This window comes from Ruditapes philippinarum, unplaced genomic scaffold, assembly GCF_026571515.1.
Source record: "Ruditapes philippinarum isolate M1 unplaced genomic scaffold, ASM2657151v2 ctg125_1_1_1_1, whole genome shotgun sequence".
NCBI classification, from domain to species: Eukaryota; Metazoa; Mollusca; class Bivalvia; order Venerida; family Veneridae; genus Ruditapes; species Ruditapes philippinarum.
In genome coordinates, this window is record NW_026853776.1 from 644,598 (window position 1) to 671,673 (window position 27,076).

The 27,076-nt window shown below is 33.7% G+C and overlaps 1 protein-coding gene across 1 annotated transcript in view; it reads right to left on the reverse strand.

Annotated features, from left to right (window-relative positions):
* The window catches only part of LOC132737850 (uncharacterized), a 128,171-nt gene extending 119,061 nt beyond the window's left edge, over window positions 1-9,110 (reverse strand). The window contains exons 1-3 of the mRNA XM_060725210.1: window positions 8,954-9,110; window positions 425-529; window positions 112-177 (exon numbers count right to left, since the gene is read on the reverse strand). Coding sequence (XP_060581193.1) covers window positions 112-177; window positions 425-506 — 148 coding nt within the window. The 5' untranslated portion in view covers window positions 507-529; window positions 8,954-9,110. The remainder of the gene's footprint in view (window positions 1-111; window positions 178-424; window positions 530-8,953) is intronic.
* Between the last annotated feature and the right edge of the window lie 17,966 nt (window positions 9,111-27,076).

Genomic DNA, 27,076 nt, shown 5'->3' on the forward strand with positions numbered 1-27,076 from the left:
TGTTAAGAAAGTCGGTAATTGTAGTACCAGGCACTGAACCTGTATATTCCCTACGATTGTTGGATAAATAATCCAATTCAACATATAATTTCAACTAAAATTAAAACTTACGAACGTCCGTTTCATCGACTTGGACATTTATCTGGTTGCTGTTGGTAAAATCATCCCGTGTACACGCTGAAAATAACAAGTAAACAGTAGAATAAATAGAGTCATTGTCTATAAAGGGAGCTAACTTTTCGAGTAAATGGAGTCATTGTCCATAAAGGGAGCTAACTTTTAGATTTACTATTTTTATCAAGTTCTTAGTAAAATAATACCGCGCTTAACCTCAAAAAAAGACAGTGATTGTCTATGGAATAGATCAGGTGAAAGACAAAAAAGTATTTTCTGAAAAAAAAAAAAACACGACGGAATATCTTACGTGTTTGAGACTGCGCAGTCGATACAAGAAATACAAGTACAAGGAAGGCAAACCACCCGGGTGGTGGTGCAACTCGCTCCATTCTGGCAGGCTTGTGACCCTGACCTGAAATTAACAAAAAGATAAGCTCATTACGGAGTTCCTGTTTATATGGATACCGAAAATTTTGTCTGACAAGTTAGTTGTTATCCGACTTTTAGAGACACAGTCATGCCATTAATATGTTTATTTATACATTGAAAACTGCAACAAAATATATAATTATACTGAACCAATAATTTATTTGCCATGTTTGAACGTAGGTAATTCTTTTAACGTTTGAATCACCGATTCATATTAAAATTAAGTAATTAAAACCCATGGTTTGAATACATTTGGCTGAAACTGGGAATACCCTCCCATGCTGTAATTTTTTGTGAATCTTTTCAGATCTGCATAAGAATATACACACGGTTTCGTAATTATTTATATTTCATTTCAAAAGCGTGTGTTGCTGACTGCCTAACGTAATTACAACCTGTGGATATCTTATTCGGCATGATGGCGTTTTTTTTATTCAGTTTATATTGATTAATGCACTTGATATGACGGTTGGTCCGCTGAGATTTAAAGGGTACATTAGTTTGTCTAGGTTTTACCTTCGACTGAATGTGCTTACTATGGTCAAGAACTGAACTTTACATTCCGAATCATAAACTTATTAATAACACTACTCTGCTACTCCTCTACATCATTTGAAATTATTCAAGTATAAAATGCTCATTCCATCTGACAGTTGCATGTATAACAAATGACCCGAGATATTATTATAAAGCTAAATCAAATTTTATGAAATCATTGAAGTATGGAAAGCGGCAATAGAAGAGAAAAAAAACGATATACATGTACATTCAGATTGGATAACGTGGGTCACTCTGTTTCTAATAAGAGCCGCGTCACGACAAAACCAACATAGTGGGTTGCGACCTGCATGGATCCAGACCAGCCTGCGCATCCGCGCAGTCTGCTCAGGATCCATGCTGTTCGCTATCAGTTTCTCTACTTGTTATAGGCTTTTTAAGCGAACAGCATGGATCCTGATCAGACTGCGCGGATGCGCAGGCTGGTCTGGATCCATGCTGATCGCAAACCCATTATGTTGGTTTTGTCGTGACGCGGCTCATATTTTAATTTGTTCAACTGAATATCTTTTTTAAAGAAAGTATTTTACTATGTTCTATCAGACAAGCCTTCAAACTAGCACCCACTGAATCCGTAAATGTCATTAGAACACCTGGGTTAATACAACGAAACTTTTTTATAGATATATGTAAACTTATATAAAACACACGAATCTTAATTTAACTGTTGGATCTTACTACAAATACGGAAAAACGATTTTGTTAAATGTTCAAAAAGTTAGGATTGAAAATTTCACTAATTCAGCATTTTTTAATTGTGCAATTTCGTTTCAAAGGTTCACTAATTCAGCATTTTTTAATTGTGCAATTTCGTTTCAAAATTTTAATAAGTTACACAAATAGGATAAGTCTGTTGATTCTTTTTGAAGCGTGGACATTTTTGGCACTCGGTAGTTTGGAACGCCCTTGAAATATTTGAAAGCGATTTATTCGCATTACCTTTTATAAAAAGTTTTAATAATTCCCACGTATATTTATACAACCCGCATTCAATTTTAACAATTCGCTTAATAATACCACAAGTGACCCGTAACATTAAACCTAAGGATGGTCTCAATGATCAGTCTATTTCTTTGTAAATAGCGCGATTAATCTGTATTCACAGTTTTTAATTCAAATAAAGGAAAGCTCTCAAATGATTTGGAGAAAATAAAGTTCTATTATCTTGAATGAAACCTTTCATCGTTAATCTGCGTAAAAAATGTAGTCAGAAACTAACCCGGCTTCGTATTTTCAGTTAATATGCTAAGTACTGTTTTACTGGCTTTCTTGTGCATAAAACTGACCACCGTGTACAGCAATAGCTAATTCTGCATTTGGAAACATGCGCAACACTTGATCATGCATGCATGGTTTGTTATCTTGTGAAATTATCATGTAGAAGGCTTACAAGTTTTTACCGCCCGTAAGTACGTAATCATTAAAAAAAATCGGTCTCTAACTGAAACCCTCCGGCAAGCCCTTGTTAAAATGCAAACACGGACAGAGTATTCAGGACAATACCTGGCTTTCGAAAGCTGCAGGTTGTCAAAGTTCACAGAATGTCCGATGCGACATAGTAATATCAGAGTGTGGTGTGACCACTGTTATTTAGCCATTGAATAGGAACAAAATTATTAGATCTCCACGTGCAGCAGACAAAATGTTGGCTAATTAGGATGAATTTGCGTAGAAAACCATTAAGTAGGCAGTTCAAAATCAACCTTCTCTATAAAATAGTTTAGGAATTGAGAGAGAACGACTTCGAAATAGAAAATCTGTTTTTTTTTATAGAAACGTTGCATCTCCTTATGTTGCTTTTTCAATTTTTGTTACAGTATTACAAAACTGAACCAGAGTAATGATTTATAACTTTTAAGTAATTACATTATTTTATCATAACCAACTTTTTCTCAATACACGCTTAAGGCAGCTTGCCCATGGGTTCGATTCCCGCAAGGGACTGTTTTTTTTTCCTATGAACAAGCTATCCATGGAAGGTCGGTGGTTCTGTTCAGGTGCCCACTCGTAACTGAACAATGCACAGAGTGACAGAGGAACACACAGGGTCTTTCTTTTTTTGTTTGTTAAGTTTTAATTTACACCGATATTCTAATGGACATATGAATTTTTAGCTTTTCTTGTAGACGATCTCAGGTGCTCCTCCTCCGTGCATTCCCTTGCGGGAATCGAATCGACAACGATTTAAACCACACAGGAGATCTTCCTCCCGCAGTAAAGATGTCATGAACTTCAACTTGAATATTTTAGAAATTACGTGAATTGCCAAAAGAAAATTCAAATCGGAAGATCATTCATCATAAATTAGAGCTACAGCTTAAAGACGTTTCTGCAAAGATGACGCCTCGATCCTTATCGGAGTTGATAAACATGTATTAAGTTTGCCGAAGATGGTATTTTACTTGAACCTTATTGCACGTTATTACTAGAATGCAAAAAATATTGCATCGAGGTAAAAAAATATTCCGATAAGAAAAAAGAACATACAAAAAAAGAATTTTTTTATTTGTCACAAAGTAAAAATTTGGCTTGAAGACATACTTTGATGCACATAGCATAAGAAATGTCACGCCAGTTCAGAATGCTGTGTCAGTACTTTCTTTATATCTATATCTATAAATGCTTGACCAGGTCGGGTGACCTTGGAACAATTCAACCCATTATATATAAAGTAACGAGATGGTGTTTAATATAAACTGTAGTTCTTTAATTCGCTATTTTGATTGCGACCATTAAGATAAATATAAAATCGTCTATATGTAAGGGGAGTGTTACGCCTCTATCTAAATACTTGCCGTTTATTACAATAATGTAACGCAAAATGCCCGACTGTATTGTCAGATGGACAGCAAGTACGATTATTCTTATTAAAAAATACAAATGCTAGATTCCTGTGCAGGAATTTATTAAGATTGATAAATGTGAATAATTATTAAGAAGACGCACAGGCTAGAGCTACAGGAACCTACAATGCTTGATGAAATATGAGAATTTTACAATGTATGTAAAAAAATAACGTTTACGACGACCTTAGGTAGACTAAGACCGCAACAATACCAGCAAGAATTCTTCACTTACTCCACATCCCCATACCAAGAAAAAAGTCGTGGAACGAACTCCACAAGTCTCATTTGTAAAAATAGTAGACATGAGGTTCATTCTATCACGATTTTTTATGTAATATAAATCCGTGATTCAATGAATGATAAAAATGGCGCCAATTTTCGTTAAGAAACTGTTTTTACTACACACTTCTTGACAAAAAAACCCAACATATTTATGACATATGGATGAAGGATAAAAGATATGCTTATGGGGGGGGGGTATAAATAGGTATTTTCGTACGACCTTAAGCACTCCATAATTATTACATCAGCGATAAAAGATTCTGCATTGCGTTTAAAAATTCAATAACGAATGTAATGGAGTATTTTATTTTATTTTTGATATTTAAAGGGATATTCAGGCAAAATAATGACAAAAATATTAAAATGATCTTTTGTACTCAACTCGTGCTAAAATGACATTTCTAAAAGTTTCAGCATGAATTTCTCTTTAAATTCTATATATTTTGGATTTGAAACATAAATATATCTATATATGTTGAACAAAATTTAGACGCCGATAGAATCACTAAATAGTTTTAAAACAAGTCATGTGACTTGAACAAATCCTTGAAGTTACATTAACAGATAGTGTAGATATTGTATGACTGAAACAAGTCAAAATCATTCATTTGACATGTTCTTTAACGTTTCCAGAGTTCACTGTGACAACTATTGTGAAATCCTAGCGCTCTAACCTGACCCACGCGGGTCAGGATAGGGAACCACAATTTTATTCTTTATATGGAGAAAAGTTTTGTTTCTTTGACTGTCTAATATATTCATTTTGAGGGCATTAACAGAATAAGGAATGAAAAAATTCAAAACTAAGAAATGAAAATTTTGCCTGTGTCTCCCTTTAAGCTTTTACTTGTAATTAAGCTCAAGTTTTCACTGTTCCAGTTAGTTTAATCCGGGGGAGGGGAGGATAATACTCGTGATGTCTCGGTTTTCCTTAAAGAAAAGGTTTACGCTCAATTAAAATGCTTAAATACCTGAAAGATATTTTGCTTTTAACAAAATTGCACTTGCATATTATGTAATGACAAAACAAGCAACAATTGTAATTGCACTGAAAACAAGTGCACGATGAAATATGCATGCGCATTTTGTAACACTGCACCCCCCCCCCCCCCCCCCCCCCCACACACACACACACACAACAATAAAAATAAAAAATAAAAAAATAGCTGCACGTTTCCTCTTATGTCATAACATTTTTTTGTACACAAAGTTGGCTCTTGAATATACACCTGAAAAGTGCAAACGGGTTTATTTTAGAAAATTCTGCTTTAGTAATACAAGCACCCTGGAGTTGGCCATTGCAAAAAGTAAATAAAGTTAACCGCGTTAAAGCAAATATGACATTGTTAAAATTTCTGTTTAGATTCTATAGACAAATGATTTATTTATTTCTTTAGGCAATTGAAGTTACATAAGTGTTTTTTAAGTGAAGGTGATGAAAATGTTTTTTAAAACGTATATACAAGGGAAAACATGCAAAACCTGATTTTTTCAAGATTTTTAATCTGCCTAAAAATTGTGATACTGCTGCAGGCACTATTATAATTCTTACATTTACAGGTTTTGTTTTGTCATGTTTGGTTTGTCATTTTCTCACATAGATAATTTTATAGTTACCATGACTAAAGTAATTTTCGGCAGACATTCGACAATTTGAAAAATAAATACCCAATTTTCACTTTCATGCAAATTAAACATCCGAAAGATGTACACGATGCGGATGACTAAATTTTACTATTGAAGGATAAATTATTTCAAAATGTAAATGAATGAAAATGAAGATTAATGATCTATGCTAACCAACTATGTACCACGGTTTACTCAGTACTCTTTCTTTTTAGTCAAATGATAGTCAAAACCAGTCACCTTTTAAACGTACATTAGCTATTTTAATCACCAAATCAGCAATAATACCGACCCGAAAACGAAAAACGTCTTAATTCAAAGTTATTCAGAGGTCAGGTCAATCAAGATTGTGAAAAATATGGATGAAATTAAAATGACAGTCCGAATGTTGTCATGATGTTAGGTCAACCGGTAAAAAATCTTTATAACATATGCCACCGTCTTATGAGAGAACGAGTGAAAGGTAAAGTATTGTGGTTTTTGCATTTGCCGATAGAATGAAGAAATATATCAAAAATACATAAACCTGCTACTGACAAATTTATACTATACAAGTTCTTCAATCATAAACATACTAACAAATTTATACCATTATTTCAGTTATAAAGACGGTCCAGTATTTCAGTTATAAAATGGTAATGCCTTTAAATTCTTATAGCAATGCAAAATTGGTACATGTACTGCCTTTATATCAGTATATCGGTTAAAACACAGTAATGCCTTTATATCAGTATTTCAGTTATAAAAATGGTATTGCCTTTATACAAGTATTTCCGTTATAAAATGGTAACGCCTTTAAATTCTAATAGAAATGCAAAAATGGTGCGAAATAATGCATGAATGTTGCGAATAAGAGAGGCATCCAGGTTCATGATTTGTTCTTGTAAACAACAAAATAAGTAGTATTTCTAAATATTTAAGTAGTATAAAATGTTGAAAGTCAAGCTGTGGCTGAAAATTGTGACATACCTCATTAATATATTTCAATAGTATTAGTAGATCAACCCGATACGGTAAAAATTTCAATGACAAGTGACATAGTTACAACCATAATAGTATAATTCATTTCATACATTTCTCCCAAAATGGAGCAATTTATTTAAATTGAAAAGCTTTCGAGGCGTTACCATATTTCTTTTTATTGAGAAGATAGACTTAAGTTGAACCTACTTGACATTTGTCCTTGATTTCCAGATTCACACCCGGATTATTTCAAATTATATTTATTGTATCGTAATGAACGGACGAAAACTTTGCAATTTATACACATGGTATCATTTATTCTAGATGTAAGGGCAATATAACAACTACATAACAAAACAAAACAAAACAAAAACAAAACAAAAAAACAAATTTTGCGTTATGATGCACATTTGAGTCGCGTCACGACAAAACTAACATAATGGGTTTGCGACCAGCATGAATCCAGACCAGCCTGCACATCCGCGCAGTCTGATCAGGAGCTTACAAACTCTATAACAAATAAAGAAACTGATAGCGAACAGCATGGATCTTGATCAGACTGCTGGTTTGGTCGGGACGCGGCTCATTAACATTTGCGCATTTTGCGGGAATTTTAACTTTTAAATTATATAGACATATTTTTTATTGTTTTTTTTTACAAGAGAAAATGTGGGGTTTTTTTTTGTTCCTAGAAAAACTACTGAATGCTCAAGGTATTTCTGAACTTTATAAACGGCATTGATGGGAATTTGTATTTTTTATATAATTTAAACATCTGTGACAGTAAACACCTAGATTTTGGGCAATCAGCCATTTCTAAATACATATCTAAATCCGACAATTCGGAATGTCATTAACAAATATAACGGGCATGTGATATTTGCGTTCTTCGTCGACAGCCTTAATATTTTAAATCACTGCAATTAAAAAAAAAACTAGTACAATAATATAAGCGGCAGCTTGTAGGTCAATGCTGCAATAATGGGAATGTCAATATTATAAACTTTTTTCGAGTTTGGTCTCAAATCGAAGGATTTTCATTGGTCAATATATGTTCGGTGCTGATTTTAGACCAATCAAATACAAGTACCTGAGCTCATAACCTTTGACACAGCATGCCTACTTGACACATCTAAGCAGTCCCCGATTTCAATGTACGATATATATTGTTGATGTCAGTTTCGTATTTTAATATTAAACTGTTAAAGTTCGTAGACAATGAGCACACATGTACAACGAATGTTCTATAACATACGTCATTATTAAAGACGCATACCATACGTTTTATTTCGAACACCAAAATTATATGGTAAGACCCTCCACTTTTGTAAGTTCGGTGATATTTATGCTCAAGTTTGTGAAATACTTTCTATGCATAATGCACAAGTTGGTATATAATACACACAATTTTGTGTATTTAACTGATGAGTTCAACTTTAAATTAAATTGATGCATTTGTATGGATAATGTCTAAAATACAATTGCAGATTCTTAAATGCACGCTATATATTCTTTAGACTTGTTTGCATAACAGATTGCTACACCAATTGCATGTATGATGTACACACACGGTGCAATATCAATAATATTAAACATACAACTGACCAACAGTAAACGATTATCATTTTCATTTTTTCCTCGACGATTATTTGACAGAAATCACCCTGCATTTGAATTCTAAACCGCTAAACATACGAAGAAATACAAAGAATACGCAGGACATGTTCAGTGATGTTATTTATAACGGTAATATTCATGAAAACTAAACAATCAAGTAAATAAAAAAACATAGCGGCTTCATTATAACGTTTACGCTTTTGAAATAACAGCACCGACAATGCTACAAAACCTGTGCGTGCATTTTGTATACTTTTTTAAAGTACAAATATGATTTCTGAAAAGAACACGTTATTTATTGACCAATGTTGACTAAATAAAAGACTTGCTTGAAACTGAACATTGAACAATGAGAGCATTTTATACAAGTATTAATCAATTTGAAATTGTCAATATGAACGCTGGAATAAGCGACTGACAGTATTGACCGTGCAAAGTACAAGAGATTAGAAAAGTTAATAAATATGACATGAAATGCTTCCAAAAAAAAAATGAAATAATCAAAACTGATTTACCGTCTATCTAGTTGTATGTATTTTTCCACTCCAGGTCTAAAAAATTGTCGAAAAAAATTTATCCACCAAAAGTCCTGCCTTCTTACCTTCAGCGTTTACCACGCCTAGTAAGTCTCAGTATTGTACAGTTGAGGTTTATATACCCGACTATCAGCGGGTCGCTTCTTGTAACTCTCTGCCTATTGTAAACATTTTGTTGCAAAACCGGTTCTAATGTGTACATACGGATTTACTGTGATAACAATACCAGAAAGTTTAAATGTCGCGCAGATATAATAATTATATAAGGACAGATTCTCAAAGACTATTCTTTTATTAATTATTTTATGTTAATTTTAAACCGAAGTATATCGAATTAAAGCAGAAATATTATGGTTGATAAAATTATCCGCGCGCCAGTGACGGGAGCTTCATAGAGAAATACCTATAGATAAGAAAGAAGTAATAAATATTGACTTTGTTTCTAGCATCATTCTTACAGTTTTGACTTCTCTGTGTTTTTATATGTCTTTTATTTTTGATTTACCAAATAAATTTACTAATTAATTTATTTATTTTGTTCATGTTTGAATGTTAATGTTTTTCTTTAATATTTCGGTTAAGTGTCTAGATACAAAAATGATATAGATAATTGCCAATCTTTGTTTTTCTAATATATAGATTCTAATTATAATACGCCGATTGGCTAGTGTCATGTGATAAAAAGAATACAGTAAACTCCGCTTATAACGAACTCATCGGGACATTCAAAATCTGTTCCTTATATCCGGAGTTCCTTGTAAGCATATAGCGAATTAGTTCCTTGTATCAGGAGTTTTTATAGCGAACAGATTTACATATAACGAACTGATTGTTTACCATCGTCCGCCATTTGAAGAGTCATTTGATTAAGAAAAAATAGTCATTAATTTCCATTTTAGACACAATACCCGAGAGCGTACTTTTGGAATTTGAAAATCCTTTGCTATTTTTAAAGTGTTGGTTTTACTCCCTTTCTCAATTTCTCATAAAATATCATATATTGTTTCTAAACTAAGTGTTTTTCGTTTTCTTTCCATGAATAAGAATTAACAAGATTTTTGATTTTTCCATCTTTTTATATTGAACATCTTCTATTATATTTTAAGGGTGACTTTTACTAATGAATGATAAAGTTTTCAAAGGATTATGCTAGCAAGCATGCGTGATTATGTTGAAAACCGATTATAAATGATATCATAATTATTTTACCCGGGCAAAACTATTAAAGAAAAGAAATAATAGAATAAAAGGAATGACCGTTTTATCTTGGTGACAATAACTCATGCTAAAAATATCCTAAAAAGAAAACTAGTACGTACTGCTATTCAAATTCATTTTAATAGATGTATTGAAGTACAGACAACAATTAACGGTACATTCGGCTGAGTTTTAATCCGTGTTGAAAACGAAAGTTGAAAATGCGGTATCTATTTACGGATAGCCGATATTTTGGAGTTCGTTATAAAAGTGTAATTTTCTGTACTTTTAACTCAATTGGGACTAAGAAATGAGTTCCTTATAAGCGATAATTCCTTATAACCGTGTTCGCTATAACCGTATATTTTTATATTAAATAAAGAAGGGCAAAATTCGGGCCAAAATAAATTGTTCCTTATAACCGGAAGTTCGCTATAACCGTGTTCGCTATAAGTGAAGTTTACTGTACAACGTTTGTAAATTTGAGCCGCGCCATGACAAAACCAACATAATGCGTTTGCGACCAGCATGGATCAAGACCAGCCTGCGCGTCCGCGTCAGAATCCATGCTGTTCGCTATCAGTTTCTCTACATGTTATAGGGTTTATAGCGACCAGCATGGATCCTGATCAGACTGCGCGGATGCGCAGGCTGGTCTGGATCCATGCTGGTCGCAAACGCACTATGTTGGTTTTATCATGGCATGGCTCATTTATCATTTTCTTATCTTAAGGCAAGAATGTTTCCTAGAAGACACTTTCTAACAAATCAAATAAAATTACTTTATTTTGAATCAACGCAAACGACACATAGCAATGAAAACCCACATCTCATTCTTGTATTATGTATGTCTGAAACATGCTTTTATGTTTGTAAATCCTACAACATTTGTAAGTGTTGTGTTGCTGCCAGTATTGTTTAAGAAATTTCGAATGATTTTTCGCCATTGGGGTTTTTTATTGGCTTTAAACAAATTATGTTTTATGCTGAATAAAATGTGTATTGTATCTATAGGTTCTTTAACATTGAACTGTGCAATATGAAAGTATGAAGTATATTTTATATATTTTGTATTTTATTGCAAATGTCAGAAGTTTGCAACCGTTTCTTAACCTCCACTTAAGCGATTGCTAAATGCCAAATATTTCTTAGTTTCATCAGCATATATGCTTCAAAAATCGCCATTATAATCATTTACTCTTCCTCTTTTTTCTACTTTCCCAAAGACTCTGCTATGTATATAGTTGAAATTCAGCCGAATTTTAATCAATTAAAGTCAATTATTCTCTTGCTACATCATAATACATTTTCCAGTAACTAGTCTTTGTAAAAAATTGCTTAGTTCTTAGATACTGCATGATATAACTTTTGATAAAAAAATCGCAAAAATCTGTACAATGTACAACAGAAACACCTCATATAATATAGAAAATTGTCAAGCTTATATTGTTGATGATTATATGCCAAGTCTTTTGCAGACATTAGTCAGCCATGTGAATTGTGAAACATTTTTAATATTTCATTACAAATTGGAAAACATCATCTTCCATGACATGGAAGAAGTGACCAAGTTTAGATGTCTCTTACATGCATGACTTTGTCTCTCCCTACCTTTTTAAACATGATATATTGGCAGGAAAAGTAAAATTCAAAAGCTTAAATTTTTCTAATTTTGTCGAATTTAAACGATTGGAGTCGCATCCGTGTGAAATCTATGGAAGCCAAAAACTACCACCTTCTTAAATACGATCTTTGCACTATGGTCGTTGGAAAGATATTCTAAGTTGTCGGTTAGTCGCGGTAGAAATTCAACGTCGGCAAAAATGTATTATAACAAGATCAGTTGTATACTACATAAAGGAAAAGAGCACGGGAGTCTTCAAGTAGTATGGTTATTTGTTTGAACCAAAAAAATAATGGTAGCGAAATTTCAGACCCTGATGCTGTTAATTACAAATGCCGAAAGTAGCCCGCTTTTTGAAGCGGTTACTTCCCTTTATATGTACACTAACGCCGAAAAATTCAAGGCAGATCAAGCGTAAATATTATCAAATGACATGCGCATTAATTTTTAAGCAAAATAGTTCCCCAATATTTGAAAATTTCTAATAGTGTTTTATTCTTTAAAGATATACATGATTATAGTAAGCTTCATGATTTACTTTTGTGTTAAACAACAGGTTTAGCGTCGGAATAATAAGGGTTACAAAGCCTAATTTAGAATCATATGGTTTTCTTCAGGCCGTTAGCACATAACTTCACCGTGGCCGACGGGTCTGCACGCTCGCTTAGGAATTGAGAGGTCTGGAGTTCAAATTCCAGGTACGGGAACTCATTTCTTTAATTGTTTAAGTAAAATAAACATTGAATTGAATATCAGTGTTTCAATTTGTCTTATAGCCAATTTACTACAGTTAAAACACTGGAAAGCATTGGTGGCACTATACAAAAACAAATTTGTTTATGATTTCACAACCTTTACCTTTCTGACATTCTGAGACCCAAACAAATTCAGCGCCTTCTGTGCTTTGATTTTTTATCAGTGCATGTTGAGGTGAAATAAATCCAGATCTACAGAATCTGTGCAGAGAATGCAAATATCTTTCAGTCTAACTGGACTGCACGGATGTGCAGACTAACACCTTTTAATATTACATCTTTCAGAAGGTTATGTCTAACGATGTAGAAGAAAATTTTTGGGGAATAAAACTAAGATAATGTCAAATTCCGTCCTTCTCATACGGCCACAAAGTAGGACAAAGACTTAAGTAACACAGGCGTTGTCAGTAACTAAGATCAATCTGCCCACGGGGAATTACACTAGTATTCGACTAAGCTTTTTAACAAGCACATTTAAACAAAAACCAAAATAAAATATCATTCTTTTTTTCATTTTTGATAATATGACTATGTTAGATTCGTGAAAATAAATATGTTAATCATTTTTCAATGAACATGTGTTTGTCATGATTAATATTAAAATTAGTTACGAACATAAAGTGGTCCTTAATATATAATACGCTTTAAAATGTTATAGGCAGTTCAAACATTATAAAATCAATAATATTGTAATGAATGATTCAACATAGCCTGAATGTCTGTCATATTTGACCGCTTGGTAGGTCAGTTTACACCGCCGAAATTCATGATTTGTATAAACCTGTCGAATTAATATAATATTTGAATGGTCAATAGTGTGTGTGTCCTCCGGGGCGTACAGTATGTACTGTTTACATTAGTCAGCAATCTAAATATAACAATTTAAATAAAATATGAAAATACTGATATTCTATACAATGATAGAGTGACCATTTGTATGAAAAGGGTCATTTTTTTCTTCAATGATATATTGTACTTTTCAACGTCGCATAGAATCCACAGACACTTGGGGTGTGGAGCTCTTCACGCATATTAAGTCCAAATGAAATGTATTTGGAAACATTTGTCAATCCTTGCGCATGTTCTTATCTTATATGTCAAAAAAAACTTGATATAAGCCGTATTGAAAGAATTTCATATTTCAACGACAATAGTAATATTATAGACATTGAATTATGATTTTTTTTCAAAAGTCTTATATTAAGTTTTTTTGTTGATATATATATGATAAGTACATGTGCTAGGATTGACAAATATACATTATATTTGGAATTTTAATGCGTTTTAAACTCCATACCCCAAGTGTCCGCGACAGAAGCGGTGCCGTATAAAAGTGGTCCATTCCGTTTATTCAATGCTAAATCAGTGCAAACACGTTCGCGCGGCAACGCTGCATGAAGTTAATAACATAACAATAGAAGCTGACATTTTCCCTCCGCATTAACCACTTATTATACAGCTAAAAATAAAGTTTTCTTATTTGAACAATAATAATGGTGATTTGATTATGCTAATGAAGAACTGAATGACGACGACGACGACGACAACAGAATCGGCGGTGGTGAAGGTGATTGTGATTCTGGCAGATTTATGCTCTCCTTCCTAGTCAATTAATTGATTTCCACTCTTTTTATCCACCCGCCCGGAAATCACGCGACTTTGAAGTCCCTAGAGTCACTAACAATTAATGTAACTACAGAATTCAGTAAAATTTGGGATATTTTTCAGAATAAGGCCAATTTTTTTTTATATTTTGGTTTACTGATTTTTTCCAAAAAAAGGTAGGTTCGGCGGCGGGAAAAAAAAAAAAAAGTTTTCATAACTATAAATGTGGTGCATACATATACATAGTACTTACTAGAGCAATGAAATTAAACACATCGCCGATTGTCTATTCCAAAGATTGTTTAAATACACAAAAAAAAACTTTTGCTCATATTGCCATTGTTTAAAAACACACATGAAATCTACACACAATGACTTATGACAAGTGGCAAGCGAGCTCTCCAAAAGAATCTGTCATTCTTTGATGCAAAACCTATATTGCACTCGACTAGTGCTTCGTACAATACATTTCAGCATTGCATTTAACAGGAATATGCATCTTATATTTTTATATTAAGAACTATTAAGTCTTATAAATACACTCGTTATGTTCAGGTCAAAAAGATGAAATATATCTCAGACGCAAGTGGGCATTATTATTTTATAATGACAGAGGCTGGATGACTTATTTTAAAGCACTAACTCCTTAAATATATATGAATATCCTGTATGACCTATATAGTATAAACTTAAACGGTTTTCTGTGTCAATTTGATGTTAATCAAGGTTTATCTTGTCTTTTATCTGTTACACGCATGCGCATGTTGCGAAACCGCATGTTTTTATTAACCAGCTAAAATCAAGATTCCTTTCAATAGTGCATCATAAATTTAATAACACAGGAGAGAAAATATTTTTTACGAAAAAGTTATTATATAAAATGCCATAAATAATATAAGAACACGACATTTGCTAACAATAAATACTGACTATGTGTCAAACATTTTTTCTATATCTCATTTCAGGTACCTTTTATTTAACCCATTACTTCATGAGCATTTTGTGAAAAATGGCTGTTTTCATTGAAAAGTCAACCGTTACAAGTTCAAATTGCTATAATACTATAAAAACTGCTTCAACACTAATCAAACTTGGCACAAATGTTGACTGGACCATTGCCCTTGCAACAACATGCTCAGGCTTAAATTTTCTGTTACCATGGCAACGAGGGGACATCTCAAAATTGCCAAAAATCACTATTTTGCGTTGATTCTTTCCATCATGATTGATTTCAAAGTGCTGCAACTTCTCAATGGATTGAGATAGAGTCAAATGCTTTTCAGCGTTGGTTACACGTTACCTTATGATCAATCTGGGGTCATTTATAGCCTCTCACAAGTCCAAAATTTTCTTGGCGATGAGGGGGACTCCGCCCCCTTCAAACCCCCCAAACAGAAGGGGGCACATCCCCCTTCTGGCAACCCCCTGATGTATCTTTTGGTTGGGGGGCCGCGCCGAAAAAGTGGTCACTTTTTTTAACAACATTTCTCAAACAAAACACAAGTGTTAAGGGCCTAAATAATGCATTTTTTCACCATTTGAGACCACAAAAAGGGGGGAGGGGTGAAAAAGGCGTTAAAAGGCGTGTATATGAAGTAATGGGTTAACAACCTATTTAGTAAGGCAATAGTCTAAAAGCTTTTGTGCCAGTGTTTAATGTTCATTGGTTAGCTGAGCGTGAAACAAGCAACATGCACGTAAAGTGTGCTTCTCATAAAGTTTTACTATCTAAAAATATTTTCGCAATCTTTAGAAATCTTAGATATTTTAAATTTTCTGTACGATCGTCTGGTTATCTTTACCAAGAGATTGCGATCTCGAGCCCTACTCGCATAACACCAGTACTTGTTAGTTGCAGAAAACGGACTCGTGAGTGGTTCACATAAACTGCACGGTTTTGTTACAGTCGAGCTGAAATAAAAACGCTTAAACCGTACCTCTTGTTCACACATAGACACCGCTTCTACTTCGATCATAGCGTGGCCGACCTTGACAAGTAGTGGAGTCTTCATAGGCGCAGTATCATCGCGAAAGGTAGTGATGGTCGTGAAGCTCTACGCCCTCGCCACGCTTATTTTAATATAATCAAAATAAGCGTAGCTGGATCATGGTCAATACAATCGGGGTAAAGTCATAGTAGGAGCGCCGTAATCGTACAAGGAGCTCGGTAGCATCGTTGAGAGATCTTTATGATCGTCGAAAAAGCGCATGACCCTACGCCGATCATACCACGACCTATTAGGCAGCAGTTTGTCAACTACATATAAAGGGCGGCAATATAAAAGGAACATTAGAATGACCTGGTTTCTTCTTTTCGGAGTCCTCGCAGCAGTACGTTATAGTGTCCAAACTAGAGACAGTCATGATCATACCCAGTATCGTATTTGCCTTCTTCTGCGCCTCCGCCTGTGCAATTTCAATTTCAACCAACATTTGTTTTTGCTGGAATAGTGCCATATAAATCGGATCAGCATTAATACGTCCGTTCATGTTTGAAGTTTGGAAAGCAGTGAAAAATAATGATTGAAACCCAAGATATTATATATACATCATCGCCAGAATCGTACTAAAAACGTACTACAAGCGTAATATGATCGGCACCATGTACCATAGTGATATCGGCGAATAGTCTTTTAGGTCTACTGGTAAACGAACTCATTAAACCTATAAGGAAAAGAACAAAATTTAACTTTAGTTCCCCTTGATGTCTAAGGTACTGTTTAAACTGATATAATATGGAGGTCAAAAGAATCCGTCTAGGCAAGGGCGGAAGTCTTGATTTACAGACATATCGAGCAACCAGAAGTTTTGCAGTGAGTGAATAACCATGATCACTTGGTTTCGGGATAAAAAGCCTTTTGAGAGGTTTGTAGAACTCTCATTTTATTGAATGACATTGGCCATATACTGTTATGATAGAATATGCCTTACGCAAATTCAATTATTTGATACTTTTAATTTAAGAAAACGTAAATCATGCTTCTAATCATATGAATTGCAGATTTATGTTCCATATAAATGAAAATGAACTTTACTACATGTCATATCAACGTCAGCGCCGTTAACGGAACCTGATGCTCAACAATGTACCTCTTCAAAAGGTTATAAGTACCAGACAAGAATTCTGTTTCCAGCCATGACGAAAAGCTCCCACATTGTAAAAGCCTGAAAATTACAATAAACTTTCGGCAACAAATATCAAGTATAGGGAGGCAGGGTGTGGTTATTGAGTAAAGCTAGATTAAATTTAAGTTGAAATAAGTTGAAAATATACATGCTACTTTCTTCGAACTTTTTTATCTGAAAGAGACCGCTACCACGCCGCTAATCTTCTTATATAGGTGCGCTAAAAATAACTTATCAATAAATCTGTTTTGGATGGAATGAAGAGTTCAATCTTTGGCGATTGAACTGTATAAATTGTCTAGCTCTGTTCTTTCCGATGTTACTAAAAACATGACCTCGCAAAAGGGCTTCTATCTTGAAGATAAGATGAAGATGAAGTAGATGTATAAAGCTCCCCAAGAAAGGTATAGAGACCGGAATTAATAGGTGCTTGTTTTTGCAAAACAGGTTACACATTGAAATGTTTACTGTATAAATTTGCAAGAAATGTCACATAAATTTTGTTTACATGTGCTCGCAACCGCAAGATTTTGTTCGTGCAGAAAGAAAAAAGAATTACTTTTATTTGAATTTTGCAAAATCATGACTACCATTTCAATATCAATAAAATTCTTTGAATTGAGATATTAAACGAAAATATATTAGTGGGCTTATGTGTTTAAAATAGCATTTATTTAAGAGTTCACTGGGCAAGTTAAATTATCGAAATATAAAATGATATATGCATGGTCGTTATCACGAAGCGTATAATCTTAACGACGACACAAAACATACTCATATAGCGTCCCACAATTTAGAGTATTTCAGATGCTAACCTAACAAATCTATATAATTCTGCCATTCAAACTTCTAAAATATATCAATTGATTGCTTCGTATGTGTAAAACATCTCTAAGTCCCTCGTTGGAAAATCTTAAATTGCTTCATTTTCCCTATATATTCCATGAAAGAAATGTAAATACTGCATTGTGATTATAAAAACAACGCATTTGCTGTATCTCAAAACTAAAACAGGCAACCGTGCGACGCCAAAAATCGAATAAAACGAAATAAATACATCGGGGCAATTTTCTGAAAATTTCGAAAATGAAAATGATAGTTCGGACGACACTAGGTTATTTTTTTATTTGTTTATTGTTTGAAATATTTCTTTTAACGTTTTTAAAAGGTATTCATACTAACAACGATATAAAACATGAATTGTTCGTTTTTACAAACCATCTAGCACTATCATAGCTTAAAGGAATTAATGAACTACCAAATGTTTATTATTTATATATATATATATATATCACATACCCGTGCCGATTTTGCGACTCCGAAAAATGGTATTGCACGGCCGTGCATATATTTAGACGTGACGTCATTAGCATTATACAAACATAGCGTAAGCGTTATACTTTAGGTGCGTCAATGAAAAAAGACTCTATTTTCACTTTAAACGGTCTTTATTTTGGGTATGTGATAAATAAAATATTAAATTCGTGTAAGTTCATCACTGAATTTATTGAACTCGTTGAATTAAATAATATTAAGCTCGCCAGAGGCTCGCATAATATAATTTTATTCAACTCGTGCAATAAATTCAGTATTGAACTTATACTCATTCAATATCCTCTATATCTTTTACAGCAAACATGAACGCTGCAAAGCAAATTTACGTTGAAGTTGGTGATAAAACATTATTGCAATGCAATAGATCTTTGCTTCTGTGGTCACTTCTCAGTCCAATGAAAACTTCACGAAAGTATGTGCTTTGAATTCTATCACTCAACCTTATAGTATTTGAATAAAGACTCATACGTGTTTGGGCAAAACATAAAAACTTTCTCGATATATAGGAGAATTAAATCTTTCCATAGCACACTTAACTGATATCGGTTCATTGCCACCATATATTTACATTTTACAAACAGCATCCAACTTCGTAAATTCGTTTTACAAGCTAGTAAATTCTGAATGGAAAAAAGAATCCTTTGGAACAAATACAAAAAGTACAGTGTATCTTATATTTGATTTCTCACATATGAAATGATGTAAGCCCCCTGTGATGATAGGCTGCTGATATTGAAGGTATGTCACTGATTGCAGTCACATATTTAATTTGGCGCATTAATTCATATCAGTTAATTCCTTCGCGTTTTTGCAAGGTAATCTGGTTTTGCAAAATTTGTAAATTAGTCTATCCGCTTTGAAATGCACACGAAGATTCTTTCTATTTAAGTAGCTATTTATTGCAAATGCTCTCATTCTCCATAGAAAAATGTGATAGCACCAATAGTGGCTAAGACTGCTGTTGGTGCGAGTTTATTTTTCTTTTCTTTTCTTTTCTTTTCTTTTTTTATTTTATTGTTTGGCGTTGGCTGTTAACGAGCTTTTTGTTGCTTTTCCATGGTTTTACCGTACAAGTAAATTTGGGTTTTACCAGACTGCTAATCTGAGCGATATATCATTTATCTATGGTGGTTGATTTGGTACATTGCGCGTTGCGTTGTCGATAGCGACAACGCAACCTATATCGTTATCGCCTTTTCGTCTGTTAGCCAGCGAAAACACGACAAAGCGCCGAACGGCGCGTTGTCGCATTGTCGTCTTGTCGTTGTGTCTCTAGCGAAGCATGCAAAACGGCGTGTGTCGTGCGGCGCGTTGTCGCAATGTCGCCCTATCGCTTGGCAATTAAGCCAATTCTTCGATTTGAACCGAGCGACAATGTGACAACGCGCCGTTTGGCGTACATCGTTAGCGACAGGACGACAAGGCGAAAGTCCGACAACGCGCCGTTTGGCGCTTTGTTCTGTTGTCGCTAGCGCCAACACGACGCACGAAAGCGTTCCAAATCAGCCACCATATTTATCAAGAATTTCTGATTTTGGTACATTGCTCGTTGCGTTGTCGATGGCGAGAACGAAACCTATATCGTTTTCACCTTTTCGTCTTGTCGCTAGCGACAACACGACAAAGCGCCGAACGGAGCGTTGTCGCGATGTCATCCTGTCCCTTAGCTTATAAGCCAATCCTTCGATTTGAACCGAGCGACAATGTGACATCTCGACAACACGCGCCACGACAACGCATCGTTAGCGACAGGACGACAAGGCGAAAGTCGGACAATGCGCCGTTTTGCGCTTTGTCCTGTTGTCGCTGGCGCCAACACGACGTACAAAAGCGTTCCAAATCAGCACTATTGTTGTCTGTCATTTAAGAAATCTAATCGCTTAGAATTTTGAAAATGTATGAAGTATGGTAGCTGATTTGGTACGCCTTTGTGCGTCGCGCTGTCGTCCTGTCAACCTGTCTCTAGCGCGGCACGCCATATGGCGAGTTGTCGTGCCGCGTGTTGTCGAGATGTCACATTGTCGTTCGGTTCAAATTGAAGGATTGTCTTATAAGCCAAACGACAGGGTGACATCGCGACAACGCGCCACACGACAACGCGCCGTTTGGCATGCCGCGCTTGAGACAGGACGACAAGACGAAAGTCCGAAAACGTGCCGTTTGCCGCTTTGTCCTGTTGTCGTTAGCGCCAACACGACGCACAAAAGCGTTCCAAATCAGCCACCATACTTTTTGACACTCTTTTCATTAACAAAATTCAATTGCTTATAATTTTCAAAATGTATGAGGACCGTTAATATTTAAGTGACATAAGCATTACGCTTACAATAAAGATTCTACGTATAGGACTATAGTCTTTACTGAGTGGAATTTGAGATCTTCCATAAATTGAAATGAAACGGACAAGATTTAACGGAATCAAGTAAACGATGGCTGTGCGCAGTTTTATAAAAAAACATGAGACGAAAGATGGTGTCATTATATATAGAAAGGCATAGATTATGCATCACGTACGGGCCAATTACTCCTTTTTAGGACATGACGTTGGTGTGCGTTCTAATGCTCACTATAGATCTATTAGTTTGTTGTTGTTGTTTTTTCAAATTAATAAAGCGTGTATTTTATTTGTAAATATTTTACATGTACGTTATATCTTTATACACGTTTATAGCGCTGTCCACAAACCTTACTATATATTATCTATATTCACGACTGGTGTAAATTCATAAAGTTTCTCTTTTTTTTATTTTATCTCAATTAAAGGAATACCAGCGGCTCGGGTAATACAAGCTGCCAACCTTTAACTTTGGGCCATAAACTTGTCAAATATCTTTATCAATAATAACATAAATATTTAAAACTAGTTTATATTTATTACATTCAACAGTTTTTTATGGAAGAAGATAATGCATGGTTCAGTGATGAAAAGTATTGAAACATTCACGGTTCATCACTGAACCGTCATATATAGGTATGTTCATGAAATCTCAATGCATGCTTGTATTGCTTGATATGAATAAAATCTTTGTGTGTGCTTGAATGCTTTTAAATGTCAGATAAGTTTAACATTATCGTCAAAATGGCACATGGCTGCAAAAACGCTGTATATCATGAATTAATTATGTTTTATTCATATATATGACTATTCATGATTATCGCACTTTTTCGAGCCTTTTTGGAAGTTCAAACATGTGTATCTTTTAGTGCCTCAGATCTCAAAGAAGTTCCATTTCACAATCATGTCGATTTATTCCGTTCCATAATAGTAAGAGTATACGGTGCAGATTTAGGTCGGTCGGTCGGCAATATGTAATATTAAATTACTGAAAAGATAAATATATAGCCTTTATAAATTCTTTCCATACAAAAATCTAATTTGTCATGTTTATGTTGTCTGATTGTAATCTAACGACGAAATGTATAAGATGAATTTTACACTTTTCAAAACGCTATTATAATGCAAAATAAATTATAGATATCATGTTCATAATTTATAATTATAACTATAATTAGCTCGTTTTTTACCTATTATATCACTATGTACATAACCCCTTACTTGACAAGAAGCTTACAATTTAATCAATTATATTTTTTCAATGTTTAAATTTTGAGATTTCATATCTGCAATGTGCATTTATGGTAGAAATGTGGTAAGCAAAAATTTTAGAGCGGAAATGTGTGTATGTGGGTGGAAAGTGGGTTGTAATTGGTTGATTGCAGTCTAAGTATTTAAACCTAAAGTGTTAGGGGCGAGTCATTTTAAGTCAGCACCTTTCCTCACTCGTCCATGGAAAACAGTTTCGTACACTGAATCAAAGTACGTGCATTCGTGCAGGAACCGGACATTAGAAACGTGTTCCAACATATAGACGATAAATGTAACACGTGTGGGGGTGTCACGTGCGGGGGTGTTGACTTTTACGAATGCTCAGTACCTTAAGATGACTATGAGTGATGTTGTACTGACTTTTTTGATATGTAAATTTTGGTGTATAGCTCAGAATTACTCATAAAGAAGATTTGTATTCAGCATATAGATAATATAACAACAAAGCAGTATGATTTCACATTTTGCTTCCTATGAACGGTCTCGGGAAGAGAATAACTACATTCTACAGAATTTCAACATTTAATTTTCTTGCCGAAATTTTGTATGTGAACATTATGCTTAAATTATTTCCATTGTCTCGTATCACCTTACTTGTGCGCTTTAATAATCTCCAGTTTAGGATATAAAAAAACTCTTAATTTTTATGAGATGCAGTGGGTGGTGACAGAAGGAGAAGTGCGGTTTTTATTTGTTTAGGTCGTCAGACCAAACAAATAATGTTAGCAAAATTTCAGACCCTGATGTTCTTATTTGCAAATGCCGAAAGTAGTCCAAACTCCTCGAAGTGGTTACTTCCCTTCATATGTACATTAACGCCGAAAAAATAAGGGGAGATCACTGCATAAAGATTGTCAAATGACAGGCGCATTAATTTTCGTAACAAAATAATCGTTCCCGATTGGTCGAAGATTTCTAATATTGTGTTATTCTTATAGATATACATGCTTATATTCAGCTCCATGATTATTTACTTCAGTGTTAAACAACAGATTTACCGTGAACAAAATATATCGAAATTAACAAGGGTTACAAACTCTAATTAAGAATAATATGGTATTCTTTACAGTACAATTATATAACTCCCCGTGGTGAAGAGGTTTACACGCTCGCTTTGGAAGCGAGAGATCCGAAGTTCAAGTCCAAGTTCAGGCAATTTAGTTTTTTTGATTTATATATATATATATAAGTAAGTAAGTAAGTAAGTAAGTAAGTAAGTAAGTAAGTAAGTAAGTAAGTAAGTAAGTAAGTAAGTAAGTAAGTAAGTAAGTAAGTAAGTAAGTAAGTAAGTAAGTAAGTAAGTAAGTAAGTAAGTAAGTAAGTAAGTAAGTAAGTAAGTAAGTAAGTAAGTAAGTAAGTAAGTAAGTAAGAAAGTAAGTAAGTAAGTAAGTAAGTAAGTAAGTAAGTAAGTAAGTAAGTAAGTAAGTAAGTAAGTAAGTAAGTAAGTAAGTAAGTAAGTAAGTAAGTAAGTAAGTAAGTAAGTAAGAAAGTAAGTAAGTAAGTAAGTAAGTAAGGTAAGTAAGTAAGTAAGTAAGTAAGTAAGTAAGTAAGTAAGTAAGTAAGTAAGTAAGTAAGTAAGTAAGTAAGTAAGTAAGTAAGTAAGTAAGTAAGTAAGTAAGTAAGTAAGTAAGTAAGTAAGTAAGTAAGTAAGTAAGTAAGTAAGTAAGTAAGTAAGTAAGTAAGTAAGTAAGTAAGTAAGTATGTAAGTAAGTATGTAAGTAAGTAAGTAAGTAAGTAAGTATGTAAGTAAGTAAGTAAGTTAGTAAGTAAGTAAGTAAGTAAGTAAGTAAGTAAGTAAGTAAGTAAGTAATATATGTAAGTAATATATATATTTAATTATTTTAATTGATTAAGCCAAATTAACATTGAATTGATATCAGTGTTGCAATTAGTCTTATAGCCAATTTACTATTGTTATAAAACTGAAAACAGAATTTGGTGACACTTTACAAACAAATTGGTATATAATCTCACAAGCTTCACCTTTAAAACAAATTCAGCGCCTTCTGTGCTTTGATTTTCTATCGTAAACGATCATGGTAACCTATGTTAATCTGACATACTGAAAATTTCAATTTGTTTTCATGTGTAGCCGGATGGTTGAGCTTTAAATAAAAATATTATTAGCTTTTTATTAGTTCATTTTTCAGTATATAATGATAATATGCAGTTAAAATAGTTCAATTACACTAAGAACATGCGCCGTAAAAAAAAAAACAATAGAAAAAAGAGCACATTCTTCATAGTGATTTAAATTTACCTTCGGGTGTGTCCTGCAGCATCTAACAACATAAAATATAGTCCGGACGGATGTACCACTGTTCTGATTATGCTGGTGGAGAGTTAAAAATCATTAACAAATCTAGCCCCCCCCCCCCCCCACCAAAAAGGAGAAATTAAGAGAAAAACTGATGTTTCTAACACTTCATAATGTGTTTAATATTTCCTATAAAGGCTCTTTACATAGACACAGGAGATAAACTAAAACTAGTCAACATAGTTTTCTTATCTTTTGTATAATTATATGTGAAACAAATTTATGAGAAAAAATTATAAGGGGCCACCATCCCTGCTTTCTGAGATAATCCATGGTATCTTCCCCTAAAACAGTTCTTTTACTGTTTTCGGTAAAAATCAAGTAGGGAACTCAACATGAAGCGTACCGGTACCTTACCTTATTTCAAAATTTATTTATTCATTTTTAGTCATTGTGGAAGTTTAAAACAATACTATCCAACAACCATTTTGCTATGCTCCCACGAGTAAGCTTCTTGAAATGCAATTTTCTTCAAAAAAGAGGCATTACTGGAAGTAAATTTCTACCATTTCTCATAAACAACTGCAGAATATGATCTGTCGCATATCTTCATGACAATGACTGAAGTAACTAACACAAATTTGAAATAAAAAAGGTATTGCCTGCTACACTTTTGAGCTATCTGCTCTTGGAAAGGCCTTAAAGAAGGAAAAACTCGCTTACAGGGACAGATAACTCAACACACAGTAGGAAGGCCTTCCCTAAGATATAATGATAATTCGCAACTAAAATTGTGTTCTGTTTATTCAGTTTAAGACAAAAAAATGGTTAAGTTTAAAGTAAAGAATGAAAAAATAAACAAACTACCCATTACCAAATCTTGAAACTTTCCACAGTCATCTAAAAAGAAATAAGCTACATGAAAAGCAGAAAAAATAAGATATTTCATACCCTGGACGTGAATTATCTGTCCTTGAATTAAACAAAAAATAGGTACAATAGCAGAAAACTGAAGCATACGCTTTTAAACGGTACATTATTATAATAATTATTATTTAAAAATTGACGAGGGCAGTTTAGTTATTACGCACCATTTAATCTAAGCCTAAACTCGCATATAGAATGAAAATATATTTATGTTAAATATAGGACAAAATCGTGCCTTAAATAATGGCGTATCAGTTACTTTTAAAAAAAAATTATAAGGGATAAATATTTGTGCAAAACTAATAGAGGTCATATCAGATTTCATAAAGTAAAGTGTATTGAAAGTTTTTTTTTATAGAAAAAACGACACTCGAAGTTTTGATCTATTTCATTCAAATTATATATTCATCATGTGTGTGGTCATTTTGTTAATGCGTCGTTGAACAAGTTTATTTTAACCAAATGTAATCTAGGGTAAATTATTGACAACATTCGGATATGACTTCAATCACTTTAAAAAATTATACTCTTCTGTATGGAGCTGCATTCATACACTGAAGAAACGCCACATGAAAAAGCCCCCGGTTTGGATTGTGAAACGGACGGTGAAAGTCATTTTTCATTGTTTTGTATTTTCTTCTTTTGGTTGTACAAAATTTTTTCAGTTAGCGAAAGTAAACAGCCGTTTTTAAACTTTTACAAATTTTTACAGTCGCCCAGTAAAGATGCGGTGGCTGAACTGGTAAATTCAGTGTGGCTCACCGCCATGATCTGAAGTGAAAAGTACCACAACACCTCACCAGCCTTACGTGTTCTTGACGAGACATAGAGAACACGCTTGGTGACAATATAACAAACATGTAAGCTACATGTATATGAGAGGATTCTTCTTTGAAACAAACAAATCATGAGGTTATTAAGTCAAAGGTTGCCACAGTTTTTCTTTCCTCATTTGCTGTCATTCCCGGACTTTAATTAGAAACCTGAAGCAGCGAAACAAAAACAAAGAAAAACATGGAGTATTGGATCACGGTCTCAAATATAGAGACACAAGCAAAGAAGAAGACATTGAAATAGAAGGTGTCACTTCCAACCCCTCAGTGTGATAATCATGGTTTGAGGATTGAGAACAGATGTATTTTTACATGATATATGGGGGTACATATATAAACATAACGATTCCCATTGTTATGATTAAATTAACATTATAGCTAAATTCGTTTGCCTATGCCTTTTATACATGTATAAGATAACTAACTTAACACTGAAATATATTTCGATATATTATTTATGAATAATCATCAAATATACTAGTTTACTTATTATAGAGTTATTCATTTTCTCGACGAATAACGCATTATTTTAAAAGAAGCTAATCGTAGGATGGCACGTTGATAGAGTAACAAAGGTTATATTCAGTTTTGGTTGAAGATGTCAAAATATTTGATGTACGAGGACTGATAATTTAACTTTGCATAGATGTCTTACTGCTATTAGTTTGTGCAGCAAAATGAACATAATGACATGCAAGAATATTATACTACTATACTTTTGCTAAGCACAATAAGTTAATTTTTATATTATCACAAGTATAAAACAGATTTCTTTCCAATTCTGAAAATTCTGATTCAGCAATGTTTTGAGATAGTCCCCTGACATGAATCCGTGC